Source organism: Cherax quadricarinatus, chromosome 100 (genome assembly GCF_038502225.1).
Source record: "Cherax quadricarinatus isolate ZL_2023a chromosome 100, ASM3850222v1, whole genome shotgun sequence".
NCBI classification, from domain to species: domain Eukaryota; kingdom Metazoa; phylum Arthropoda; class Malacostraca; order Decapoda; family Parastacidae; genus Cherax; species Cherax quadricarinatus.
In genome coordinates, this window is record NC_091391.1 from 10,410,390 (window position 1) to 10,438,326 (window position 27,937).

A 27,937-nucleotide genomic window follows, 5' to 3' on the forward strand; every position below is an offset into this window, starting at 1 on the left:
GATATAAGATTAGAAACATCGGACACAGAATCTGGCTACAGTTTTTTGAGTGTCATGAAAAGTTAATTTTGGGTGTGATTTATAGGCCCCCAAACCTTGACAGAGAGTGCAGTAAGCTGCTATGAGACGAAATTCATAAGGCATCTAGATATGGAAATGTTGTGTTAATGGGAGAGTTTAACTTTAGACAAATTGATTGGATCAATGTGACAGGAAATCTTGAGTCAAGTGACTTTCTTGATATCGTTCAGGATTGCTTTTCAAAACAGTTTGTGACAGAACCAACAACGTATCACTACTTAATAATCTTGAGGTTAATGACGAGGTAGGGGAAAGCGATCACAAATCACTTAGTCTCAATATATAATGGAATTACCCAGATAACTGCAATCAAATCTCTGTCCCAGACTTTTGCTTGGCCGATTTCATGGGACTGAAAAATTACCTGGGTGGGCTAAATTGGGATGTCCTGACTATGGGTCAGGTAGGTGGTGGTGTCTGCCAATATGACATTTTTCAGAGCATAGTTCTAGCTGGCCAGACAACTTGGAAATTAGATCTAACAAAAATGATCCCAAATGGATGAGCAATAGATTAAAACATCTCATTGGTCCAAAGGTAGGCATGTATAGGCATATCAAAAGAGGGGATGGGCAGTTAAAAATCAATATATTCAAAGAGAGAAATAAAAAAAGGAATAAGAGAAGCAAAAAGAGATTATGAGGCTAAAGTCGCAAGGGATTTGAAGACTAACGCAAAAGGGTTCTTTCAGGTGTACAGAAGTAAGATTAGGGACAAGATTGGCCCACTTAAGAGTAACTCAGGCCAGATCACTGATAGTGATAAGGATATGTGTGGAATTCTCAGTACCTACTTACACTCAGTTTTCACTCAGGAAAATACTAGTGAAATTCCAGAAATAATAAATAATGTAGAACAGGACGATAAACTAAGCATGATTGCGGTAATTTGTGATATGGTTCTCAGATACATGGAGAAATCAAAACCTAACAAATCTCCAGGCCCTGATGAACTGTTTGCAAGGGTGTTAAAGGAATGTAAAGAGGAACTTAGCATGCCTTTGGCTAATCTTTTCAACATATCACTGCAAACTGGCATAGTTCCTGATAAGTGGAAAATGGCAAATATAATACCTATTTACAAGGCAGGTGACAGGTCCCTAGCATCGAACTATAGATCAATAAGCTTTACCTCCACAGTGGGAAAATTTATGAAATCAATAACTGCCGAAGCAATTCATAGCCATCTCGAAAAGCATAAATTGATTAATGAATCTCAGCACAGTTTTACAAAGGGGTGTTCCTGTCTTACAAGTTTACTGACTTTCTTCACTAAGGTATTTGAGGAGGTAGATCATGGTATTGAATATGATATTGTGTATATGGACTTCAGTAAGGCTTTTGGTAGAGCTCCATGTCAGAGGTTATTGAGGAAACTTAAGGCACACTGAATAGGAGAAATTTTTTCCTGGGTAGAGGCATGATTGACGAATAGGCAGCAGAGAGTTTGCGTAAATGGGGAGAAATCACAATGGGGCACGTCACAAATGGTGTTCCACAGGGGTCAGTGTTGGGCCCCTTGTTGTTCGCAACCTACATAAATGACATAGATGAGGGAATAAATAGCGACATAAGCAAATTTGCTGATGACACCAAAATAGGCCGCCCAGTTCATTCTGATGAGGACATTAGGGCACTCCAGGATGATTTGAATAAACTCATGCAATGGTCGGAGAAGTGGCTTATGCAATTTAATATAGACAAATGTAAAGTACTAAATGTTGGACAGGAAAATAACCATGCCACATATAAACTAAATAATGTAGATCTTAATATTATGGATTGCAAAAAGGATTCAGGAGTTCTGGTTAGTAGTAATCTAAAACCAAGACAACAGTGCATTAGTGTTCACAATAAAGCTAACAGAGTCCTTGGCTTCATAGCAAGAAGTATAAATAATAGAAGTCCTCAGGTTGTTCTTTAACTCTATATATCTTTGGTTAGGTCTCATTTAGATTATGCTGTGCAGTTTTGGTCACCGTATTAGAGAATGGATATAAATGCTCTGGAAAACGTACAAAGAAAGATGACAAAATTGATCCCATGTATCAGAAATCTTCCCTGTGAGGATAAACTGAGGGCCCTGAATCTGCACTCTCTAGAAAGGCATAGAATTATGGGGGATATGATTGAGGTGTATAAATGGAAAACAGGAATTAATAAAGGGGATGTAAATAGCATGCTAAAAATATCTAACATAGACAGGACTCGCAGCAATGTGTTTAAATTAGAAAAATTCCGATTCATGAAGGATATAGGAAAGCACTGGTTTGGTAATAGAGTTGTGGATGAGTGGAACAAACTCCCATGTATTGTCATGGACACTAAGACATTGTGTAGTTTTAAAAATAGGTTGGATAAATACATGAGTGGGTGTGGGTGGGTGTGAGTTGGACCTGACTAGCTACTAGGTCAGACGCAGTGCTCCTCCCTTAAGTAACGTGTCTGACCTCACTAGGTCAAGGCATTGGCTTAAGCCAGTGGGGAGAATTGGAGCTGCCTCACATAGACCAGTAGGCCTGTTGCAGTGTTCATTATTTCTTATGTTCTTATGAAGGCAAATATTCTATTAGTGGGATGGGTCTATGAAGGACCTGCCTAGCATGGGCCAACAGGCCTGCTGCAATGTTCCTCCTTCCTTATGTTCTTGTGTTCTTAAATGAGTGAAATCCCATAAGAACAGTATGAGTCAGTGTTCAGCAACTCACTAAATGACAGCAAGGCAAAAAATGCAGAAATATTTTTCACTCCAGCAGAGGGTTGCCCAGACCAACTAACTGACATTAGTACAAACCCCATAAATTTCAAAAAAGAAATGAACAACATGCCCACTCACTTAGCACCAGGACCAGATTCATGGAATGCATTATTTATAAGGAAGTGCAAAGTACCACTTGCATGAGCTCTCAGTATTCTTTGGAGGAAGAGCTTAGATCTAGGTGAAATACCAGAGGCCTTAAAAAGTGAAGAGACAACTGTTATAAAGTTATTAACACCTGTTTTGTTATGTAGTCTGAAGGTAACTTTAGTAGTGTCTTGGTTCAATTTACCTAGATTGGTTATGAGAAAAGTAGGGTAGTGGTCTGTGGTGTTGTCTGTGATCATTCCTGATTTTAAAGGGTATATTGTGTTAGTCCAGATGTGGTCGAATAAGGAGATACTTGTCTTGCAGATTCTTGTAGGTTTTGTTATTGTTGGTAGCAACAAGCAGTTGCTCATAGTGTTTGTGAATTCGGTTAATTTTGGGTCCTGGTTGTGTAGTAGATTTATGTTGAAATCTCCTGTGAGCAGCAAGTGGTCTGTGTTGATATGTGCATCAGTCATCATGTTTCCTAGAATTTGTGATACATTCAAGTTGATCAGAGTAGTATATAGCTGTTCCGCCCCTTTGCTGATCTGTCCTACAGTTGTGTATGGTTGTGTAACCAGGAGTGTCATAAACATCTGTATTACCCAGCTTTAGCCAGGTTTTGGTGAGTGTGATGATTGACATACTGGTATGCAGAGAATTCAGTAATGCTCTGAGGTCATCATGATGTTTGGTCTAACATCTGACATCGTAATTAACTAGTAATGTCTTTGCTTGATCTGCTGTATAATAATTACATTTGCTGTTCAATGCATATAAGTTGTTTAATAAAAGGCTGATATCAGGATCACTGTTTTTAACCATAAGATTGAGTGTGACTGCTTTTGGGTTCATGGCCATCTTACCACTATTGTCGTACTCAGGAGACTGCACTCTCCTGTCTCTGCATCGGCCATACTAGCCTTACAAATGGGTATCTCATGCAACGACATCCTATTCCTCTCAATGAGGTTTCTTAGGTCCTTATTTCAGTTTTTAACTTTCTTGATGATTGTCTGGTTTACCAGTGAGCTCGCAGTATTTACATCCACCGATGCCGTCGCCCTACCACTCTTACCATAACCTTCCTTCTTGCAGATGAACCTGCCTTTGACTTACACTCACTTTTTTTATTTTTTTCAGCACTATTTTCTGCCCCACAGTGCTGCATGACCCTTGTTGATTTAGGGCTTAATTTGATTATAATATAATATATAATTTATAACGAGGTTTGTTTGGGATTCTGGTAGCGGGTGGTTAAATGATATACGATCTTCGGAGGCTTCTTACTTTATTGTTAAGTCGTAGGTACACAGGCTTGTGTGTTTGTGCCCATGGCCCGGGAGGGCCATGCCCACGAGAGAGAGCTGGGAGTACTTGTGTCTTCCTGCTAGGCCGCTGTGTGAGTGAGGGAGAGGCATGGGCCGGCAGGCTGGCGTGCCTACCTAGAGGCCTGGCTACAGAGGGCAGCACCAGCATGGCGCGAAATATGAACTAAGCTGGCAGACAGCATGGGCTGTCTGTGCAGACAGTACAGGCTGTCTACATACGCTCGGCCACCTACCGCGCGTCGTCCTGACGCGACAATACTGGTAGTAAAAGAAACTCGGTCTCTCTCTCGTAGGAACAGGGCACAGAACACAAAATAAAAACATATATATACATATGGACATGGAAAAAAAACTTCCTACAGGGAGGGAAGAAAAAAACATGTGGGGTGTGCTAAACATCGTGGTCAAAGGCAGTGAGCATCGAAGTGCATCACTGCACGCCTTCCTGCGTCTGGACAGATACTGCAACACGGGAGACATCGCTGCGGCTGAGCTGTGACGTAACAGGGTACGGTCTCCTCTGGAATGGTGAAGCAGACATCGTAGGAGTCGCTGCAGGTTTTCACTCAACCTGGGGCACGACATGCTGGTGCCCTCGAGTGAGGCGTCGACAAAACTCGGCAACTGGGCAGGACTTCTGGCAAGCGACTCAGGAGGACACTTCTCGACTGGTACTGTTGCTGGGCTGTCACTGCCTGCGAGCGTGGAGCGAGTCGTGGCAGAGACGACTGGGCGAAACATCTGGGAGTCGTAACATCATACACCAGACTGCAGTGAGAGAGCTAGCAGTCAAAATGACGACATCTTTGTGCAGGCTGCTCACTGAAGCTTGTGACACGAGGCTGACACAGCGCGTCATTCTCTCGGCAGTTGGAGTTATAGCAGAGGTTAGTCTAAGCGTCCCCAGACTTGTTTCTCTACATATAACTGCACTCTGACGGTCTGGAGGTGAAGTGAAACAAATCTCGATGGGAATCGTAGCAGGTACGATTCTACAGAACATCACCAGCGACGAGCATAAAAGCTTTCTGTACAAGGGGGCTCATACGCTCAGGGCTGAGTAATCAGCTGTCAAACACTGGTCACGCGGGTGACTTAGCACAGTGGTGCAACTCAAGGGTCTGACCACAGACCTCACTGGACACACGGAAAACTTACAAACACACCGCTGTACATATGGTACAACATGGCTTAACTAGCAAATGATGCTTTTCTGCGCATAAAACTGACTAAGACATACTAAAATGTGAGAACACTGACTGAGAGGAATTAATTAACACACGACATATATCTTCTCTCAATCTTCTCGACAATACTGAAATAATTACTAGAACACTCGATGTGACATCATGTGATGTCAGGCGTGATGTCGCAAGGTGACGTCAGCAGCAGTGACGTCAACAGACATCTCGAGGTGACGTCAGGCAGACATCGTGAGGTGACGTCAGCAGACATCGTGAGGTGACGTCAGGCAGACATCGTGAGGTGACGTCAGCAGACATCGTGAGGTGACGTCAGGAGACATCGTGAGGTGACGTCAGGCAGACATCGTGAGGTGACGTCAGCAGACATCGTGAGGTGACGTCAGGCAGACATCGTGACGTCATGAAGTTGGGCAGCATCGTGGGTGGCGTCGATGTGATGCGGGCAGCAGACCACAGCATGAGGCCTGGGACATCTGGTAACTCACGTGGCTTTGTAGGTCTACGTGACATCGCCCACACCCACGTGACGTCGTGATCCACGTAGCTTCGAGTGGCCTCGGGCACTCGGATACACAGCACTGGCAATGAATTCATACGAAAAACAGCAGAAAACACAGCAGAGGGAGTGGGCAGTGGTGAGTGGTGTATGGTAGGCTGGTGGTGAGGAGCGTGCGTGAGTGTATGGCAGGGCGGGCATCTGGCGGTTCCTCCTCCCACCCACAAACACAGGGGAAACACACTGGACGCAGAAATCACCACAAAATTCACCTCTGGCTTGCTGAAACAGCTGTGCTGAGCTGAACAACAACAGCAACATACAAGTGACGCTGAACACGTGACTTGAGAAACAGCGTAGGGTCACTGGGACGCCATTACAATTCTCGGAGAATTTCGGCAAATTTCGGCTGGATCCTGCTTGTACCTGTGTCTGGATGCTCGAACGTGCAGACACGATATCAGGATAACTCGTTGAGAGACGGATGCTTCTTGTGTAGGGTGATGAAGTGAAGATGACTTCATACCTCTTCCTCCCTCTCTCAGGGCGAACACAACTGCTGCAGAGCACCGCTGCTACCATTTATAACGAGGTTTGTTTGGGATTCTGGTAGCGGGTGGTTAAATGATATACGATCTTCGGAGGCTTCTTACTTTATTGTTAAGTCGTAGGTACACAGGCTTGTGTGTTTGTGCCCATGGCCCAGGAGGGCCATGCCCACGAGAGAGAGCTGGGAGTACTTGTGTCTTCCTGCTAGGCTGCTGTGTGAGTGAGGGAGAGGCATGGGCCGGCAGGCTGGCGTGCCTACCTAGAGGCCTGGCTACAGAGGGCAGCACCAGCATGGCGCGAAATATGAACTAAGCTGGCAGACAGCATGGGCTGTCTGTGCAGACAGTACAGGCTGTCTACAAATTTATATTTGTACGAATAAGTCACCATGGGGCCTATGAAGATTTATGATAATGGTTAACCAAAAGAAAATTGGTTAGGAAGAATTTGTTTGATACTGGAACAGATCAGAACTGGAACAACCTTCTGGAATGACATAAGTTTGAGTACTGAGGTTCCACTATATATCATGACTGAAAACTTCTTTAATTCTTTTACTCCTTTAAAATTTTAATGACAATTGTATTTAGTGAAACAAATAATAATACAAACAATTTTTTTTGTTTTCTAGATCAATATGTTGTGTTGGTAATGGTAGAATATTGTACTATACTGACTCATGTTTCTATTGCAGAAGTATTTTGTGGAAGACTACTACCAGGTTGTATCTTCCTAGACATTATATCTCCAGTACATCAACAAACATCTGTTTTGTACAACAACTGATACTGCAGAAGTATTTTCTGGAACACTTCCAGGTTGTATCTTCCTAGACATTATATCTCCAGTACGTCAACAAACATCTGCTTTGTACAACAACTGATACTGCAGAAGTATTTTCTGGAACACTACCAGGTTGTACCTAAATGGACACTATACCTTCAGTATTGCAAGAATAACAACACTTGTGATTCTGATCAGTTTTTAAATGGTCTGGTAATATTAATAAAAAACATTTTTCATAAATAGAATTCTATCTAAAAATTGCATTGTAGTTCAAAGAAAAATACAAGTTAGTAATGCTGAAGTTAAGAATTTTCAGAAAATATGTGTTTAAACATAATTAAGAAATAATAATAATAATGTTTTTCAGTATATCTGAAAGTTCTAATATATACGTCAATCTTTTTACAAACAAAAAAATCATTGCAATCCTTTAAGTTCAAAAAAAAAACTTAATTAGAGCTCATAAGTGGAAATAGTTTTGTAACCTGATAATATATTTATGAGGAAAACTGTTTCTTCAGTGGCTAAAATAGTTTAAAAGAGTAAATCTTGAAATATGCATTAGAGTATGTAAGAAAGATTAATGATACCACTGTTGTATAACTAAAATATTATAAAATGAAATTTCTTCTCTTGAAAAATATGGAAAAACATAAAGGAAATAAACCATATCAGTGTCCAGAGTGTCTGAAATGTTTTACTGAAAAAGGCAATCTTGTGAAACATATGCGAGTACATACAGGAGATAAACCATTTCACTGTTCCGAGTGTCTGAAATGTTTTACTGAAAAAGGCAATCTTATGAAACATATGCGAGTACACACAGGAGATAAACCATTTCATTGTTCAGAGTGTCTGAAATGTTTTACTCAAAAAGGCAGTCTTGTGACACATATGCGAGTACATACGGGAGATAAACCATTTCAGTGTTCAAAGTGTCTCAAATGTTTTATTGAAAAAGGCAATCTTGTGAAGCATATGCGAGTGCACACAAGAGATAAACCATTTCAGTGTTCAGAGTGTCTGAAATGTTTTACTCAAAAAAGCAGTCTTGTGACACATATGCAAATACACACAGGAAAAAAAACATTTCAGTGTTCAGAGTGCCTGAAATGTTTTTCTCAAAAAGGCAGTCTTGTGACACATATGCGAGTACATACTGGAAATAAAACATTTCAGTGTTCAGAGTGTCTGAAGTATTTTTCTCAGAAAGGAAGTCTTGTGACACATATGCGAGTACATACAGGAGATAAACCATTTCAGTGTTCAGAGTGTCATAAATGTTTTACTGAAAAAGGCAATCTTGTGAAACATATGCGAGTACACACAAGAGATAAGCCATTTCAGTGTTCTGAGTGTCTGAAATGTTTTACTCAAAAAGACCATCTTGTGACACATATGCAAATACACACAGGAATAAAACCATTTCAGTGTTCAGAGTGTCTGAAATGTTTTACTCAAAAAGGCAGTCTTGTGACACATATGCAAGTGCACACGAAAGAAAAACCATTTCAGTGTTCAGAGTGTCTGAAATGTTTTACTCGAAAAGGTAGTCTTGTGACACATGCGAGTACACACAGGAGATAAACCATTTCAGTGTTCAGAGTGTCTGAAATGTTTTAATCAAAAAGGCAGTCTTGTGAAACATATGTGAGTACATACAGGAGATAAAACATGTTAGTATTCAATGTATCAGGATTATTTTAGTTATATACACATGAGAATATAAATTTTTTTTATTATTAACTCAATGGCTGTTTCCCACCATGGTATGGTGGCCTGTAAAAGAAAAACCTTCATCATCATTCACTCCATCACTGTCTTGCCAGAGGTGTGCCAACACTAGAGTTGTAAAACTGCAACATTAACACCCTTCCTTCAGAGTGCATGTACTGTGCTTCCCATCTCCAGGATTCAAGTCTGGCCTTCTGGTTTCCCTGAATCCATTCATAAACCATACCACAGGCAGGGATAGAACCTATGATCAGAGAGTCATAAAATGCCAGACCAATGCACTAGCCACTGGGCCAGCTGGCTACAATAAGATTCGTCCAACTAGGCATTTTATACATCATAGGAAGGTTAGCATAGGCACCACTGTGACGACAAATGAAAGTTTTTGCAGACGAATCTCCCACCAACGTGGCTGTGACTAACTCTAGCTCAAAGCCATCATCATGACTCACAGTGGTGCCTATGCTAATCTTCCTATGGTGTTTAAATATACCTAGTTAGATGAATCTTATTATAGCCAGTTGGCCCAGTGGCTCGTGCATCGGTCTGGAGTTTTATGACTCCCTGCGGGTTCTCTCCCTGCCCGTGGTATGGTTTGTTTGCAATCCTGCCATTACGATTTCATGAGTCATGATGACAGGTTTGCAGGGACTTGAGCTAGAGTTCATTGCAGCCATGCTGGTGGGAGATTTGTCTGTAAAAAGTTACATTTGTGGTCACATTGGTTTCTGTGCTAACCTTCGTATGTCGTATAAACATACCTAGACGATTGAATCTTATTGTAGCCAGCTAGCCCAGTGGCTAGCATGCTGGTCTGGAGTTTTATGGCTCTCTGATTACGGGTTCTAACCTCATCCACGGTATGGTCTGTTTGCAATCATGTCATTACAATTTCGTGAGTCCATTCATAAATATTACCTTGCTTACACTCCACCAGCACATCACGTCCTAAGAGAGAACCATTTATCTCCATTCACTCCTGTCTACCACACTCATGCATGCTTGCTGGAAGTCTAAGCCCCTTGCACACAAAATCTCCTTTACTCCTTCCCTCCAACTTTTCCTAGGCTGACCCCTACCCTGCCTTCCTTGTGGAGGTTCAATGATAACATAAAATAAACAATTTTATTATAAAAAATAGTGAATATTAAACACTTACACATGAAATCAATTCAACTTGAAGCAAAGAAATGAAAAATGAAATATATAAAAAATCAGTGACTCAAAGCTAATATGTACACAATACAGCAGGGCCCCGCTTTGCGGCGTTTCACTTTACGGCATTCCGCTAATATGGTCATTTCAAATTATGACCAAAACTCGCTATACGGCTCCCCCCACCTGACTTTCTAATACGGTCACGACGCCCTATGCTGTTTGTTTACATTCTTCGTAAGCTCAGTAAGCACTAAGTCTCTCCATTTTGTCTGGAAACTCCAAAATTTCAAATGTTTTTAAAAGTTATTTCATATTTTATATATACTCTGATAATTATACTTATGTATACCTGTACTTAAATAAACTTACACACTGTGCTGGCATGCAGGTACACATTAAAATCAGTAAGAGTGTCTTATGTCTCCAGACGTCATATTAGTAATGATAATAATAATCATCGAGTCTCATTTAAATGTCGTATATTACGTTAAATACACATTTTCATTAATCCATCTATGATATTTTTTCAAAATTATATAATAAACACGATGCATAACATAAAAAGATGATAAATACACCCCACAATAGAATAAATAAACATAAATATGAGATGTGGTAGCAGACGATTGACATATTAGAAATAATAATAATAATAATACCAGTCTCATTAAATGTTGTATATTACGTTAATATACACATTTTCATTAATCCATCTATGATATTTTTTTCAAAATTATATAATAAACACGATACATAACATAAAAAGATGATAAATACACCCTACAATAGAATAAATAAACATAAATATGAGATGTGGTAGCCAGATAACTTGTACAAGTGACGCCAAGAATAACATTTTCTCTAATCTAACATAAGAGAAAATGTGTTACTGGGGGTAACTGTAGAAAATTATTCCTTTCGTATGTATGTAAGTAAGTTTATTCAGGTATACACAAATACAGTTACATAGATTATCATACATAACAACATATGTGTAGAGAACCTAGGATAACCCAAAAAAAGTCAGAGTGACTTATTTCCATTGCCTTCACTCAGAGCATCATTTCTTCTCAAAATGATGTTACATGAGAATGGGAGTGTTCTTCTTTATTTATTCTACCGTATCAATGTAGAGACAACCTGTACACAATGTAACTTGTACACAAACCAGACGTGTACACTTTGTTTACAAAACTTACCTTTGCCTGGTTTGTTTACATAACTCTGCGCCTGTCCCCTCTCATGTACTCATTCTTTCTCTCTCTCATTTATTCGTTTTATCTCATTTACTTACTCCTGACCCTGCATTAAGACTACAAATATTTTAAGGTAAGTAATGAGTGAACTGTATATACATTTTATCGCTCTGGGATGCTTAAATGTAATAGAATATTATGTGTAGGTGGGTTGGCCTGGTATGGTAGCCCGGCTGACTACCATACATACCACACTTGATTTTTTACAATAAATACTACTCATCTCACCCTATATTTTAAGGTAAGTAATGAGTGAACTGTATATACATTTTATCGCTCTGGGATGCTTAAATATCATAGAATAGTATGTGTGGGTGGGGTGGCCTGGTATGGTAGCCTGGCTGACTACCATACATACCACACTTGATTTCTTACAATAAATACTACTTGTCTCACCCTAGATTAAGACTATAAATATTTTAAGGTAAATAATGAGTGCACTATGTGTGCATTGTACTTTTTTATTGTTTTTTGATGCCTGGTTCTATTGCTAACTTAATATATGTTAGTGTAAACTTGTTATCTAGTGTTTGTATGCATTTGTAAGTGGAAAAAAAGGGTGTTCCACTTTACGGCGGTTTCCGCTTTACGGCGGTAGCCTGGAACCTAACCAGCCATATAAGTGGGGCCCTACTGTATGTAGTTAAGAATGGTGCCATGCCAAAGATCTGGGCACATAGCTCTGAATCGTGGTTTGGAATGCTGAGCCATTGTTGATGACTTTGGGGGCAGGGGTCATAGGTGGCTTTGACTGTTGACACACTTGAGTAGACAGTGAGACCAACATAAGTAGAGACTCTGAGGAACAGAAGTACTGGGATCCTCTGACCACCACAACACTTGTGAAGCAGTTGAGTTACCAGTAGAGAACCATGTAATGTTGTTGGAGTTAAAACTGGGGGACACCTGCTAGAATTGTGTGTAGCTGGTTGGGTGTTGGTTATGAGTGGAAGGAGCACCAGTGTAGGTAGAGATGTCTGACTGTCAGATCTTTTCAAGTTCTATGCTGCCTCTCTTATCTCGCCTCTGTTGAATGACCCAAGCCAACAATAAATATTAAAATTAAGAAATGCAAAGTTACACACCAATAGAGAAATCACTCACATGATAGGTGTACAGCCTTTAAAAGAAATGGTGGGGATTAAATGATGTTACACTACATAAACCCAAATCAGAACAGGAAGAATTTGCAGCATAAAAACCTAAACAAGCATGAAGATCTTATTAAAACTAACTTAACCCAAACAAATAATAATTTAAATATGAGTGGAACGAATACTTAGAGATATCATGGAAGCCACAAGTCTAGTGACTGACAACCGGTGAGAGAAACACTCGTCACCTACCACCGAGTGAAAAAGGTGGGTAGTGGGAATAATGTACCCCCATAACAACAAGCATACTGACCAACAAACTACCACCACCATTCATTCACACTACTTCCCTTACTATCCCATAAATTTTTCCCTCAATCTAACCCATACAAAGACTTACAGAATATAAGAGGAAAAGCTAGGAAAAAGTTTATAAAGAAAAATCGTGTAATTTACCAATATTCTACTGACTGTCACAGCTTAACCATTTAGAGAAATAATTGGATGAACCATTGATATACACTATAAGAAACTTGAAAGCTTGGAGAGCCAATGTCCACCTCAAGAGGCGACTGTTGGTTGCTTTCAAGGTCTCAGTGTATATAAAAGGTTTATGATCTGTTTCTGAATTCTTTAGCTAGTAGATAAAACAAGTTTTGAGATACCCCACACAAGGGCCAGCATTACTTTTCAATGGTAGAGCATCTCTTTTCTGCAGGAAGAAGTTTCCAGCTCAGGAAGCATACAGGGAAGGGAGTACCTTCATGATGCATTAATAACACTGCTCCTACATTGGTATTGGAGGCATCAGTTCTCAAAGAAAATGGTTTACTGATAACTGGAATCTTAAGTATGGGAACTTTGGAAAAAAAATTAAATTTTTCCTGAGCTTCATCAGGAAGCTCCAGATTTTACAAGGTAGTCAGATAATATTCCTGTAAGGTCTGTAATATTGGGAATGAATTTTGCACAGAAATTCAAGGAGCTAAGAAATCTATGCATGAGTTTCTTGGCTCTGGGGAACTTAAAGTCTAACAAAGTTTTGATAGTACTAGAGAGAATGAAACATAGATATCTAATTTGATTAAAACCAGTGAAGCATGTCTTCAGCTTGGCAGTGAGGCCATGAGAGTATAACCTAAGTTAGACTAATGTTAATGTCTGGATATGCTTATCCCATGTGGATGTCATTATGTAGTTGTCAGAATTAACTGAAACATTAGGCAAATTACCCAAAACCTTTCTCATCAGTCTCATGAGGTAGCACAGGTTGTCACCAGACAAAAGAACATACAGCTCTATACTACATCATTTCTTGATGCATAGGAAAATCAGTGTATGTGTTAGAGGAGGGATCCATTATGACTTGGTGATACGTTTGAGCAATATCAACTTCTATATAGAAAGGTGCATTATAAAATTTATGAAGATCACTATAATGGAGCATAGGCTCAGCATCCCACCGAGTTATAGCATCAACTCCAGTGGTGTCATAAGGGAGGGCGGGGGGTGGGCCGCCCTGGGTGACACCATTTAGGAGATGACACCATAGAGCTTCTAAAGAAGGTGACACTAATGGCCAAAACACTGCTGCACCAACATAAGAGAAGAATCCTTCGTTTCTATATAGCCTGTTATATATTAATAAAGTAGAAATAAGCCTTTATAGGGAAAATAATTGATTTTGATGACGTGATAGATGATTTTGCAGGATTGAAGACAAGGAAATGTAAGATCAGATTCACTGAGATGTTACCTGTACTCAAGGTCAAATGTAAGATCAGATTCACTGAGATGTTACCTGTACTCAAGGTCAAATGTAAGATCAGATTCACTAGATGTTACCTGTACTCAAGGCCAAATGTAAGATCAGATTCACTGAGATGTTACCTGTACTCAAGGTCAAATGTAAGATCAGATTCACTGAGATGTTACCTGTACTCAAGGTCAAATGTAAGATCAGATTCACTGAGATGTTACCTGTACTCAAGGTCAAATGTAAGATCAGATTCACTGAGATGTTACCTGTACTCAAGGTCAAATGTAAGATCAGATTCACTGAGATGTTACCTGTACTCAAGTCATGAGTCACCACATCATGTAGTTCCTTGTCCATAGTAACAGAGGGTTCATGAGTACATCATGTAGTTCCTTGTCCATAGTAACAGAGGGTTCATGAGTCACTACATCATGTAGTTCCTTGTCCATAGTAACAGAGGGTTCATGAGTCACCACATCATGTAGTTCCTTGTCCATAGTAACAGAGGGTTCATGAGTCACCACATCATGTAGTTCCTTGTCCATAGTAACAGAGGGTTCATGAGTCACCACATCATGTAGTTCCTTGTCCATAGTAACAGAGGGTTCATGAGTCACTACATCATGTAGTTCCTTGTCCATAGTAACAGAGGGTTCATGAGTCACCACATCATGTAGTTCCTTGTCCATAGTAACAGAGGGTTCATGAGTCACTACATCATGTAGTTCCTTGTCCATAGTAACAGAGGGTTCATGAGTCACCACATCATGTAGTTCCTTGTCCATAGTAACAGAGGGTTCATGAGTCACCACATCATGTAGTTCCTTGTCCATAGTAACAGAGGGTTCATGAGTCACCACATCATGTAGTTCCTTGTCCATAGTAACAGAGGGTTCATGAGTCACCACATCATGTAGTTCCTTGTCCATAGTAACAGAGGGTTCATGAGTCACCACATCATTAAGTTCCTTGTCCATAGTAACAGAGGGTTCATGAGTCACCACATCATGTAGTTCCTTGTCCATAGTAACAGAGGGTTCATGAGTCACCACATCATGTAGTTCCTTGTCCATAGTAACAGAGGGTTCATGAGTCACCACATCATGTAGTTCCTTGTCCATAGTAACAGAGGGTTCATGAGTCACCACATCATGTAGTTCCTTGTCCATAGTAACAGAGGGTTCATGAGTCACCACATCATGTAGTTCCTTGTCCATAGTAACAGAGGGTTCATGAGTCACCACATCATGTAGTTCCTTGTCCATAGTAACAGAGGGTTCATGAGTCACCACATCATGTAGTTCCTTGTCCATAGTAACAGAGGGTTCATGAGTCACCACATCATGTAGTTCCTTGTCCATAGTAACAGAGGGTTCATGAGTCACCACATCATGTAGTTCCTTGTCCATAGTAACAGAGGGTTCATGAGTCACCACATCATGTAGTTCCTTGTCCATAGTAACAGAGGGTTCATGAGTCACCACATCATGTAGTTCCTTGTCCATAGTAACAGAGGGTTCATGAGTCACTACATCATGTAGTTCCTTGTGCATAGTAACAGAGGGTTCATGAGTCACTACATCATGTAGTTCCTTGTCCATAGTAACAGAGGGTTCATGAGTCACTACATCATGTAGTTCCTTGTCCATAGTAACAGAGGGTTCATGAGTCACTACATCATGTAGTTCCTTGTCCATAGTAACAGAGGGTTCATGAGTCACTACATCATGTAGTTCCTTGTCCATAGTAACAGAGGGTTCATGAGTCACTACATCATGTAGTTCCTTGTCCATAGTAACAGAGGGTTCATGAGTCACTACATCATGTAGTTCCTTGTCCATAGTAACAGAGGGTTCATGAGTCACCACATCATGTAGTTCCTTGTCCATAGTAACAGAGGGTTCATGAGTCACTACATCATGTAGTTCCTTGTCCATAGTAACAGAGGGTTCATGAGTCACCACATCATGTAGTTCCTTGTCCATAGTAACAGAGGGTTCATGAGTTCCATAGTAACAGAGGGTTCATGAGTCACCACATCATGTAGTTCCTTGTCCATAGTAACAGAGGGTTCATGAGTCACCACATCATGTAGTTCCTTGTCCATAGTAACAGAGGGTTCATGAGTCACCACATCATGTAGGTCCTTGTCCATAGTAACAGAGGGTTCATGAGTCACCACATCATGTAGTTCCTTGTCCATAGTAACAGAGGGTTCATGAGTCACCACATCATGTAGTTCCTTGTCCATAGTAACATTGTTCATGAGTAACCACATCATGTAGTTCCTTGTCCATAGTAACAGGGTTCATGAGTCACCACATCATGTAGTTCCTTGTCCATAGTAACAGAGGGTTCATGAGTCACCACATCATGTAGTTCCTTGTCCATAGTAACAGAGGGTTCATGAGTCACCACATCATGTAGTTCCTTGTCCATAGTAAGAGGGTTCATGAGTCACCACATCATGTAGTTCCTTGTCCATAGTAACAGAGGGTTCATGAGTCACCACATCATGTAGTTCCTTGTCCATAGTAACAGAGGGTTCATGAGTCACCACATCATGTAGTTCCTTGTCCATAGTAACAGAGGGTTCATGAGTCACCACATCATGTAGTTCCTTGTCCATAGTAACAGAGGGTTCATGAGTCACCACATCATGTAGTTCCTTGTCCATAGTAACAGAGGGTTCATGAGTCACCACATCATGTAGTTCCTTGTCCATAGTAACAGAGGGTTCATGAGTCACCACATCATGTAGTTCCTTGTCCATAGTAACAGAGGGTTCATGAGTCTACACATCATGTAGCTCCATGTCCATAGTAACAGAGGGTTCATGAGTCACTACATCATGTAGTTCCTTGTCCATAGTAACAGAGGGTTCATGAGTCACTACATCATGTAGTTCCTTGTCCATAGTAACAGAGGGTTCATGAGTCACTACATCATGTAGTTCCTTGTCCATAGTAACAGAGGGTTCATGAGTCACTACATCATGTAGTTCCTTGTCCATAGTAACAGAGGGTTCATGAGTCACCACATCATGTAGTTCCTTGTCCATAGTAACAGAGGGTTCATGAGTCACCACATCATGTAGTTCCTTGTCCATAGTAACAGAGGGTTCATGAGTCACCACATCATGTAGTTCCTTGTCCATAGTAACAGAGGGTTCATGAGTCACCACATCATGTAGTTCCTTGTCCATAGTAACAGAGGGTTCATGAGTCACCACATCATGTAGTTCCTTGTCCATAGTAACAGAGGGTTCATGAGTCACCACATCATGTAGTTCCTTGTCCATAGTAACAGAGGGTTCATGAGTCACCACATCATGTAGTTCCTTGTCCATAGTAACAGAGGGTTCATGAGTCACCACATCATGTAGTTCCTTGTCCATAGTAACAGAGGGTTCATGAGTCACTACATCATGTAGTTCCTTGTCCATAGTAACAGAGGGTTCATGAGTCACCACATCATGTAGTTCCTTGTCCATAGTAACAGAGGGTTCATGAGTCACCACATCATGTAGTTCCTTGTCCATAGTAACAGAGGGTTCATGAGTCACCACATCATGTAGTTCCTTGTCCATAGTAACAGAGGGTTCATGAGTCACCACATCATGTAGTTCCTTGTCCATAGTAACAGAGGGTTCATGAGTCACCACATCATGTAGTTCCTTGTCCATAGTAACAGAGGGTTCATGAGTCACCACATCATGTAGTTCCTTGTCCATAGTAACAGAGGGTTCATGAGTCACCACATCATGTAGTTCCTTGTCCATAGTAACAGAGGGTTCATGAGTCACCACATCATGTAGTTCCTTGTCCATAGTAACAGAGGGTTCATGAGTCACTACATCATGTAGTTCCTTGTCCATAGTAACAGAGGGTTCATGAGTCACCACATCATGTAGTTCCTTGTCCATAGTAACAGAGGGTTCATGAGTCACTACATCATGTAGTTCCTTGTCCATAGTAACAGAGGGTTCATGAGTCACCACATCATGTAGTTCCTTGTCCATAGTAACAGAGGGTTCATGAGTCACCACATCATGTAGTTCCTTGTCCATAGTAACAGAGGGTTCATGAGTCACCACATCATGTAGTTCCTTGTCCATAGTAACAGAGGGTTCATGAGTCACCACATCATGTAGTTCCTTGTCCATAGTAACAGAGGGTTCATGAGTCACCACATCATGTAGTTCCTTGTCCATAGTAACAGAGGGTTCATGAGTCACCACATCATGTAGTTCCTTGTCCATAGTAACAGAGGGTTCATGAGTCACCACATCATGTAGTTCCTTGTCCATAGTAACAGAGGGTTCATGAGTCACCACATCATGTAGTTCCTTGTCCATAGTAACAGAGGGTTCATGAGTCACCACATCATGTAGTTCCTTGTCCATAGTAACAGAGGGTTCATGAGTCACCACATCATGTAGTTCCTTGTCCATAGTAACAGAGGGTTCATGAGTCACCACATCATGTAGTTCCTTGTCCATAGTAACAGAGGGTTCATGAGTCACCACATCATGTAGTTCCTTGTCCATAGTAACAGAGGGTTCATGAGTCACTACATCATGTAGTTCCTTGTCCATAGTAACAGAGGGTTCATGAGTCACATGTAGTTCCTTGTCCATAGTAACAGAGGGTTCATGAGTCACTACATCATGTAGTTCCTTGTCCATAGTAACAGAGGGTTCATGAGTCACTACATCATGTAGTTCCTTGTCCATAGTAACAGAGGGTTCATGAGTCACTACATCATGTAGTTCCTTGTCCATAGTAACAGAGGGTTCATGAGTCACTACATCATGTAGTTCCTTGTCCATAGTAACAGAGGGTTCATGAGTCACTACATCATGTAGTTCCTTGTCCATAGTAACAGAGGGTTCATGAGTCACCACATCATGTAGTTCCTTGTCCATAGTAACAGAGGGTTCATGAGTCACTACATCATGTAGTTCCTTGTCCATAGTAACAGAGGGTTCATGAGTCACCACATCATGTAGTTCCTTGTCCATAGTAACAGAGGGTTCATGAGTCATAGTAACAGAGGGTTCATGAGTCACCACATCATGTACAGAGGGTTCATGAGTCACCACATCATGTAGTTCCTTGTCCATAGTAACAGGGTTCATGAGTAACCACATCATGTAGTTCCTTGTCCATAGTAACAGAGGGTTCATGAGTCACATCATGTAGTTCCTTGTGCATAGTAACAGAGGGTTCATGAGACACTACATCATGTAGTTCCTTGTGCATAGTAACAGAGGGTTCATGAGTCACTACATCATGTAGTTCCTTGTCCATAGTAACAGAGGGTTCATGAGTCACTACATCATGTAGTTCCTTGTCCATAGTAACAGAGGGTTCATGAGTCACCACATCATGTAGTTCCTAGTCCCATAGTAACAGAGGGTTCATGAGTCACCACATCATGTAGTTCCTTGTCCATAGTAACAGAGGGTTCATGAGTCACCACATCATGTAGTTCCTTGTCCATAGTAACAGAGGGTTCATGAGTCACCACATCATGTAGTTCCTTGTCCATAGTAACAGAGGGTTCATGAGTCACCACATCATGTAGTTCCTTGTCCATAGTAACAGAGGGTTCATGAGTCACCACATCATGTAGTTCCTTGTCCATAGTAACAGAGGGTTCATGAGTCACCACATCATGTAGTTCCTTGTCCATAGTAACAGAGGGTTCATGAGTCACCACATCATGTAGTTCCTTGTCCATAGTAACAGAGGGTTCATGAGTCACCACATCATGTAGTTCCTTGTCCATAGTAACAGAGGGTTCATGAGTCACCACATCATGTAGTTCCTTGTCCATAGTAACAGAGGGTTCATGAGTCACTACATCATGTAGTTCCTTGTGCATAGTAACAGAGGGTTCATGAGTCACTACATCATGTAGTTCCTTGTCCATAGTAACAGAGGGTTCATGAGTCACTACATCATGTAGTTCCTTGTCCATAGTAACAGAGGGTTCATGAGTCACTACATCATGTAGTTCCTTGTCCATAGTAACAGAGGGTTCATGAGTCACTACATCATGTAGTTCCTTGTCCATAGTAACAGAGGGTTCATGAGTCACTACATCATGTAGTTCCTTGTCCATAGTAACAGAGGGTTCATGAGTCACTACATCATGTAGTTCATGTAACAGAGGGTGCATAGTAACAGAGGGTTCATGAGTCACTACATCATGTAGTTCCTTGTCCATAGTAACAGAGGGTTCATGAGTCACTACATCATGTAGTTCCTTGTCCATAGTAACAGAGGGTTCATGAGTCACTACATCATGTAGTTCCTTGTCCATAGTAACAGAGGGTTCATGAGTCACTACATCATGTAGTTCCTTGTCCATAGTAACAGAGGGTTCATGAGTCACCACATCATGTAGTTCCTTGTCCATAGTAACAGAGGGTTCATGAGTCACCACATCATGTAGTTCCTTGTCCATAGTAACAGAGGGTTCATGAGTCACCACATCATGTAGTTCCTTGTCCATAGTAACAGAGGGTTCATGAGTCACCACATCATGTAGTTCCTTGTCCATAGTAACAGAGGGTTCATGAGTCACCACATCATGTAGTTCCTTGTCCATAGTAACAGAGGGTTCATGAGTCACCACATCATGTAGTTCCTTGTCCATAGTAACAGAGGGTTCATGAGTCACCACATCATGTAGTTCCTTGTCCATAGTAACAGAGGGTTCATGAGTCACCACATCATGTAGTTCCTTGTCCATAGTAACAGAGGGTTCATGAGTCACCACATCATGTAGTTCCTTGTCCATAGTAACAGAGGGTTCATGAGTCACCACATCATGTAGTTCCTTGTCCATAGTAACAGAGGGTTCATGAGTCACCACATCATGTAGTTCCTTGTCCATAGTAACAGAGGGTTCATGAGTCACCACATCATGTAGTTCCTTGTCCATAGTAACAGAGGGTTCATGAGTCACCACATCATGTAGTTCCTTGTCCATAGTAACAGAGGGTTCATGAGTCACCACATCATGTAGTTCCTTGTCCATAGTAACAGAGGGTTCATGAGTCACTACATCATGTAGTTCCTTGTCCATAGTAACAGAGGGTTCATGAGTCACCACATCATGTAGTTCCTTGTCCATAGTAGGGTTCATGAGGGTTCATGAGTCACCACATCATGTAGTTCCTTGTCCATAGTAACAAGGGTTCATGAGTCACCACATCATGTAGATCCTTGTCATGAGTCATGAGTCCACATCATGTAGTTCCTTGTCCATAGTAACAGAGGTAGTTCCTTCATAGTAACAGAGGGTTCATGAGTCACACATCATGTAGTTCCTTGTCCATAGTAACAGAGGGTTCATGAGTCACCACATCATGTAGTTCCTTGTCCATAGTAACAGAGGGTTCATGAGTCACCTACATCATGTAGTTCCTTGTCCATAGTAACAGAGGGTTCATGAGTCACCACATCATGTAGTTCCTTGTCCATAGTAACAGAGGGTTCATGAGTCACCACATCATGTAGTTCCTTGTCCATAGTAACAGAGGGTTCATGAGTCACTACATCATGTAGTTCCTTGTCCATAGTAACAGAGGGTTCATGAGTCACCACATCATGTAGTTCCTTGTCCATAGTAACAGAGGGTTCATGAGTCACTACATCATGTAGTTCCTTGTCCATAGTAACAGAGGGTTCATGAGTCACCACATCATGTAGTTCCTTGTCCATAGTAACAGAGGGTTCATGAGTCACCACATCATGTAGTTCCTTGTCCATAGTAACAGAGGGTTCATGAGTCACCACATCATGTAGTTCCTTGTCCATAGTAACAGAGGGTTCATGAGTCACCACATCATGTAGTTCCTTGTCCATAGTAACAGAGGGTTCATGAGTCACCACATCATGTAGTTCCTTGTCCATAGTAACAGAGGGTTCATGAGTCACCACATCATGTAGTTCCTTGTCCATAGTAACAGAGGGTTCATGAGTCACCACATCATGTAGTTCCTTGTCCATAGTAACAGAGGGTTCATGAGTCACCACATCATGTAGTTCCTTGTCCATAGTAACAGAGGGTTCATGAGTCACCACATCATGTAGTTCCTTGTCCATAGTAACAGAGGGTTCATGAGTCACCACATCATGTAGTTCCTTGTCCATAGTAACAGAGGGTTCATGAGTCACCACATCATGTAGTTCCTTGTCCATAGTAACAGAGGGTTCATGAGTCACCACATCATGTAGTTCCTTGTCCATAGTAACAGAGGGTTCATGAGTCACCACATCATGTAGTTCCTTGTCCATAGTAACAGGGTTCATGAGTAAATACATCATGTAGTTCCTTGTCCATAGTAACAGGGTTCATGAGTCACCACATCATGTAGTTCCTTGTCCATAGTAACAGAGGGTTCATGAGTCACCACATCATGTAGTTCCTTGTCTGTAGTAACAGAGGGTTCATGAGTCACCACATCATGTAGTTCCTTGACCATAGTAACAGAGGGTTCATGAGTCACTACATCATGTAGTTCCTTGTCCATAGTAACAGAGGGTTCATGAGTCACTACATCATGTAGGTCCTTGTCCATAGTAACAGAGGGTTCATGAGTCACTACATCATGTAGTTCCTTGTCCTTGTCACATCATGTAGTTCCTTGTAACAGAGGGTTCATGAGTCACCACATCATGTAGTTCCTTGTCCATAGTAACAGAGGGTTCATGAGTCACTACATCATGTAGTTCCTTGTCCATAGTAACAGAGGGTTCATGAGTCACCACATCATGTAGTTCCTTGTCCATAGTAACAGAGGGTTCATGAGTCACTACATCATGTAGTTCCTTGTCCATAGTAACAGAGGGTTCATGAGTCACCACATCATGTAGTTCCTTGTCCATAGTAACAGAGGGTTCATGAGTCACTACATCATGTAGTTCCTTGTCCATAGTAACAGAGGGTTCATGAGTCACCACATCATGTAGTTCCTTGTCCATAGTAACAGAGGGTTCATGAGTCACCACATCATGTAGTTCCTTGTCCATAGTAACAGAGGGTTCATGAGTCACCACATCATGTAGTTCCTTGTCCATAGTAACAGAGGGTTCATGAGTCACCACATCATGTAGTTCCTTGTCCATAGTAACAGAGGGTTCATGAGTCACCACATCATGTAGTTCCTTGTCCATAGTAACAGAGGGTTCATGAGTCACATAGTAACAGAGGGTTCACATCATGTAGTTCCTTGTCCATAGTAACAGAGGGTTCATGAGTCACCACATCATGTAGTTCCTTGTCCATAGTAACAGAGGGTTCATGAGTCACCACATCATGTAGTTCCTTGTCCATAGTAACAGAGGGTTCATGAGTCACCACATCATGTAGTTCCTTGTCCATAGTAACAGAGGGTTCATGAGTCACCACATCATGTAGTTCCTTGTCCATAGTAACAGAGGGTTCATGAGTCACCACATCATGTAGTTCCTTGTCCATAGTAACAGAGGGTTCATGAGTCACCACATCATGTAGTTCCTTGTCCATAGTAACAGAGGGTTCATGAGTCACTACATCATGTAGGTCCTTGTCCATAGTAACAGAGGGTTCATGAGTCACTACATCATGTAGTTCCTTGTGCATAGTAACAGAGGGTTCATGAGTCACTACATCATGTAGTTCCTTGTCCATAGTAACAGAGGGTTCATGAGTCACTACATCATGTAGTTCCTTGTCCATAGTAACAGAGGGTTCATGAGTCACTACATCATGTAGGTCCTTGTCAACAGTAACAGAGGATTCATGAGTCACTACATCATGTAGTTCCTTTTCCATAGTAACAGAGGGTTCATGAGTCACTACATCATGTAGTTCCTTGTCCATAGTAACAGAGGGTTCATGAGTCACTACATCATGTAGTTCCTTGTCCATAGTAACAGAGGGTTCATGAGTCACTACATCATGTAGTTCCTTGTCCATAGTAACAGAGGGTTCATGAGTCACCACATCATGTAGTTCCTTGTCCATAGTAACAGAGGGTTCATGAGTTTACATCATGTAGTTCCTTGTCTGTAGTAACAGAGGGTTCATGAGTCACCACATCATGTAGTTCCTTGTCCATAGTAACAGAGGGTTCATGAGTCACTACATCATGTAGTTCCTTGTCCATAGTAACAGAGGGTTCATGAGTCACCACATCATGTAGTTCCTTGTCCATAGTAACAGAGGGTTCATGAGTCACTACATCATGTAGTTCCTTGTCCATAGTAACAGAGGGTTCATGAGTCACCACATCATGTAGTTCCTTGTCCATAGTAACAGAGGGTTCATGAGTCACCACATCATGTAGTTCCTTGTCCATAGTAACAGTAACAGAGGGTTCATGAGTCACCACATCATGTAGTTCCTTGTCCATAGTAACAGAGGGTTCATGAGTCACCACATCATGTAGTTCCTTGTCCATAGTAACAGAGGGTTCATGAGTCACCACATCATGTAGTTCCTTGTCCATAGTAACAGAGGGTTCATGAGTCACCACATCATGTAGTTCCTTGTCCATAGTAACAGAGGGTTCATGAGTCACCACATCATGTAGTTCCTTGTCCATAGTAACAGAGGGTTCATGAGTCACCACATCATGTAGTTCCTTGTCCATAGTAACAGAGGGTTCATGAGTCACCACATCATGTAGTTCCTTGTCCATAGTAACAGAGGGTTCATGAGTCACCACATCATGTAGTTCCTTGTCCATAGTAACAGAGGGTTCATGAGTCACCACATCATGTAGTTCCTTGTCCATAGTAACAGAGGGTTCATGAGTCACCACATCATGTAGTTCCTTGTCCATAGTAACAGAGGGTTCATGAGTCACCACATCATGTAGTTCCTTGTCCATAGTAACAGAGGGTTCATGAGTCATCATGTACATCATGTCACTACATCATGTAGTTCCTTGTCCATAGTAACAGAGGGTTCATGAGTCACTACATCATGTAGTTCCTTGTCCATAGTAACAGAGGGTTCATGAGTCACTACATCATGTAGTTCCTTGTCCATAGTAACAGAGGGTTCATGAGTCACTACATCATGTAGTTCCTTGTCCATAGTAACAGAGGGTTCATGAGTCACTTGTCCATAGTAACAGGGTTCATCATGTAGTTCCTTGTCCATAGTAACAGAGGGTTCATGAGTCACTACATCATGTAGTTCCTTGTCCATAGTAACAGAGGGTTCATGAGTCACTACATCATGTAGTTCCTTGTCCATAGTAACAGAGGGTTCATGAGTCACCACATCATGTAGTTCCTTGTCCATAGTAACAGAGGGTTCATGAGTCACTACATCATGTAGTTCCTTGTCCATAGTAACAGAGGGTTCATGAGTCACCACATCATGTAGTTCCTTGTCCATAGTAACAGAGGGTTCATGAGTCACTACATCATGTAGTTCCTTGTCCATAGTAACAGAGGGTTCATGAGTCACCACATCATGTAGTTCCTTGTCCATAGTAACAGAGGGTTCATGAGTCACTACATCATGTAGTTCCTTGTCCATAGTAACAGAGGGTTCATGAGTCACCACATCATGTAGTTCCTTGTCCATAGTAACAGAGGGTTCATGAGTCACCACATCATGTAGTTCCTTGTCCATAGTAACAGAGGGTTCATGAGTCACCACATCATGTAGTTCCTTGTCCATAGTAACAGAGGGTTCATGAGTCACCACATCATGTAGTTCCTTGTCCATAGTAACAGAGGGTTCATGAGTCACCACATCATGTAGTTCCTTGTCCATAGTAACAGAGGGTTCATGAGTCACCACATCATGTAGTTCCTTGTCCATAGTAACAGAGGGTTCATGAGTCACCACATCATGTAGTTCCTTGTCCATAGTAACAGAGGGTTCATGAGTCACCACATCATGTAGTTCCTTGTCCATAGTAACAGAGGGTTCATGAGTCACCACATCATGTAGTTCCTTGTCCATAGTAACAGAGGGTTCATGAGTCACCACATCATGTCCTTGTCCTTGTCCATAGTAATAGAGGGTTCATGAGTCACCACATCATGTAGTTCCTTGTCCATAGTAACAGAGGGTTCATGAGTCACCACATCATGTAGTTCCTTGTCCATAGTAACAGAGGGTTCATGAGTCACCACATCATGTAGTTCCTTGTCCATAGTAACAGAGGGTTCATGAGTCACTACATCATGTAGTTCCTTGTCCATAGTAACAGGGTTCATGAGTCACCACATCATGTAGTTCATGAGTCGTGAGTCACTACATCATGTAGTTCCTTGTCTATAGTAACAGAGGGTTCATGAGTCACTACATCATGTAGTTCCTTGTCCATAGTAACAGAGGGTTCATGAGTCACCACATCATATAGTTCCTTGTCCATAGTAACAGACGGTTCATGAGTCACCACATCATGTAGTTCCATGAGTCACATGAGTCACCACATCATGTTGTTCCTTGTCCATAGTAACAGAGTTTTCATGAGTCACCACATCATGTAGTTCCTTGTTCATAGTAACAGAGGGTTCATGAGTCACCACATCATGTAGTTCCTTGTCCATAGTAACAGAGGGTTCATGAGTCACCACATCATGTAGTTCCTTGTCCATAGTAACAGAGGGTTCATGAGTCACTACATCATGTAGTTCCTTGTCCATAGTAACAGATGGTTCATGAGTCACCACATCATGTAGTTCCTTGTCCATAGTAACAGAGGGTTCATGAGTCACTACATCATGTAGGTCCTTGTCAACAGTAACAGAGGATTCATGAGTCACTACATCATGTAGTTCCTTTTCCATAGTAACAGAGGGTTCATGAGTCACCACATCATGTAGTTCCTTGTCCATAGTAACAGAGGGTTCATGAGTCACTACATCATGTAGTTCCTTGTCCATAGTAACAGAGGGTTCATGAGTCACCACATCATGTAGTTCCTTGTCCATAGTAACAGAGGGTTCATGAGTCACCACATCATGTAGTTCCTTGTCCATAGTAACAGAGGGTTCATGAGTCACCACATCATGTAGTTCCTTGTCCATAGTAACAGAGGGTTCATGAGTCACTACATCATGTAGTTCCTTGTCCATAGTAACAGAGGGTTCATGAGTCACCACATCATGTAGTTCCTTGTCCATAGTAACAGAGGGTTCATGAGTCACCACATCATGTAGTTCCTTGTCCATAGTAACAGAGGGTTCATGAGTCACCACATCATGTAGTTCCTTGTCCATAGTAACAGAGGGTTCATGAGTCACCACATCATGTAGTTCCTTGTCCATAGTAACAGAGGGTTCATGAGTCACCACATCATGTAGTTCCTTCCTTGTCCACAGTAACAGAGGGTTCATGAGTCACCACATCATGTAGCTCCTTGTCCATAGTAAGAGAGGGTTCATGAGTCACCACATCATGTAGTTCCTTGTCCATAGTAACAGAGGGTTCATGAGTCACCACATCATGTAGTTCCTTGTCCATAGTAACAGAGGGTTCATGAGTCACCACATCATGTAGTTCCTTGTCCATAGTAACAGAGGGTTCATGAGTCACCACATCATGTAGCTCCTTGTCCATAGTAACAGAGGGTTCATGAGTCACCACATCATGTAGTTCCTTGTCCATAGTAAC

At 41.4% G+C, this 27,937-nt stretch overlaps 1 protein-coding gene across 1 annotated transcript in view; it reads left to right on the forward strand.

Moving 5' to 3' along the window:
* Nucleotides 1-27,937, forward strand: part of LOC138851094 (zinc finger protein 84-like) — a 250,242-nt gene that overhangs the window by 208,938 nt on the left and 13,367 nt on the right. Inside the window, exon 2 of the mRNA XM_070079528.1 lies at nucleotides 7,204-8,844. Coding sequence (XP_069935629.1) covers nucleotides 7,914-8,844 — 931 coding nt within the window. The 5' untranslated portion in view covers nucleotides 7,204-7,913. The remainder of the gene's footprint in view (nucleotides 1-7,203; nucleotides 8,845-27,937) is intronic.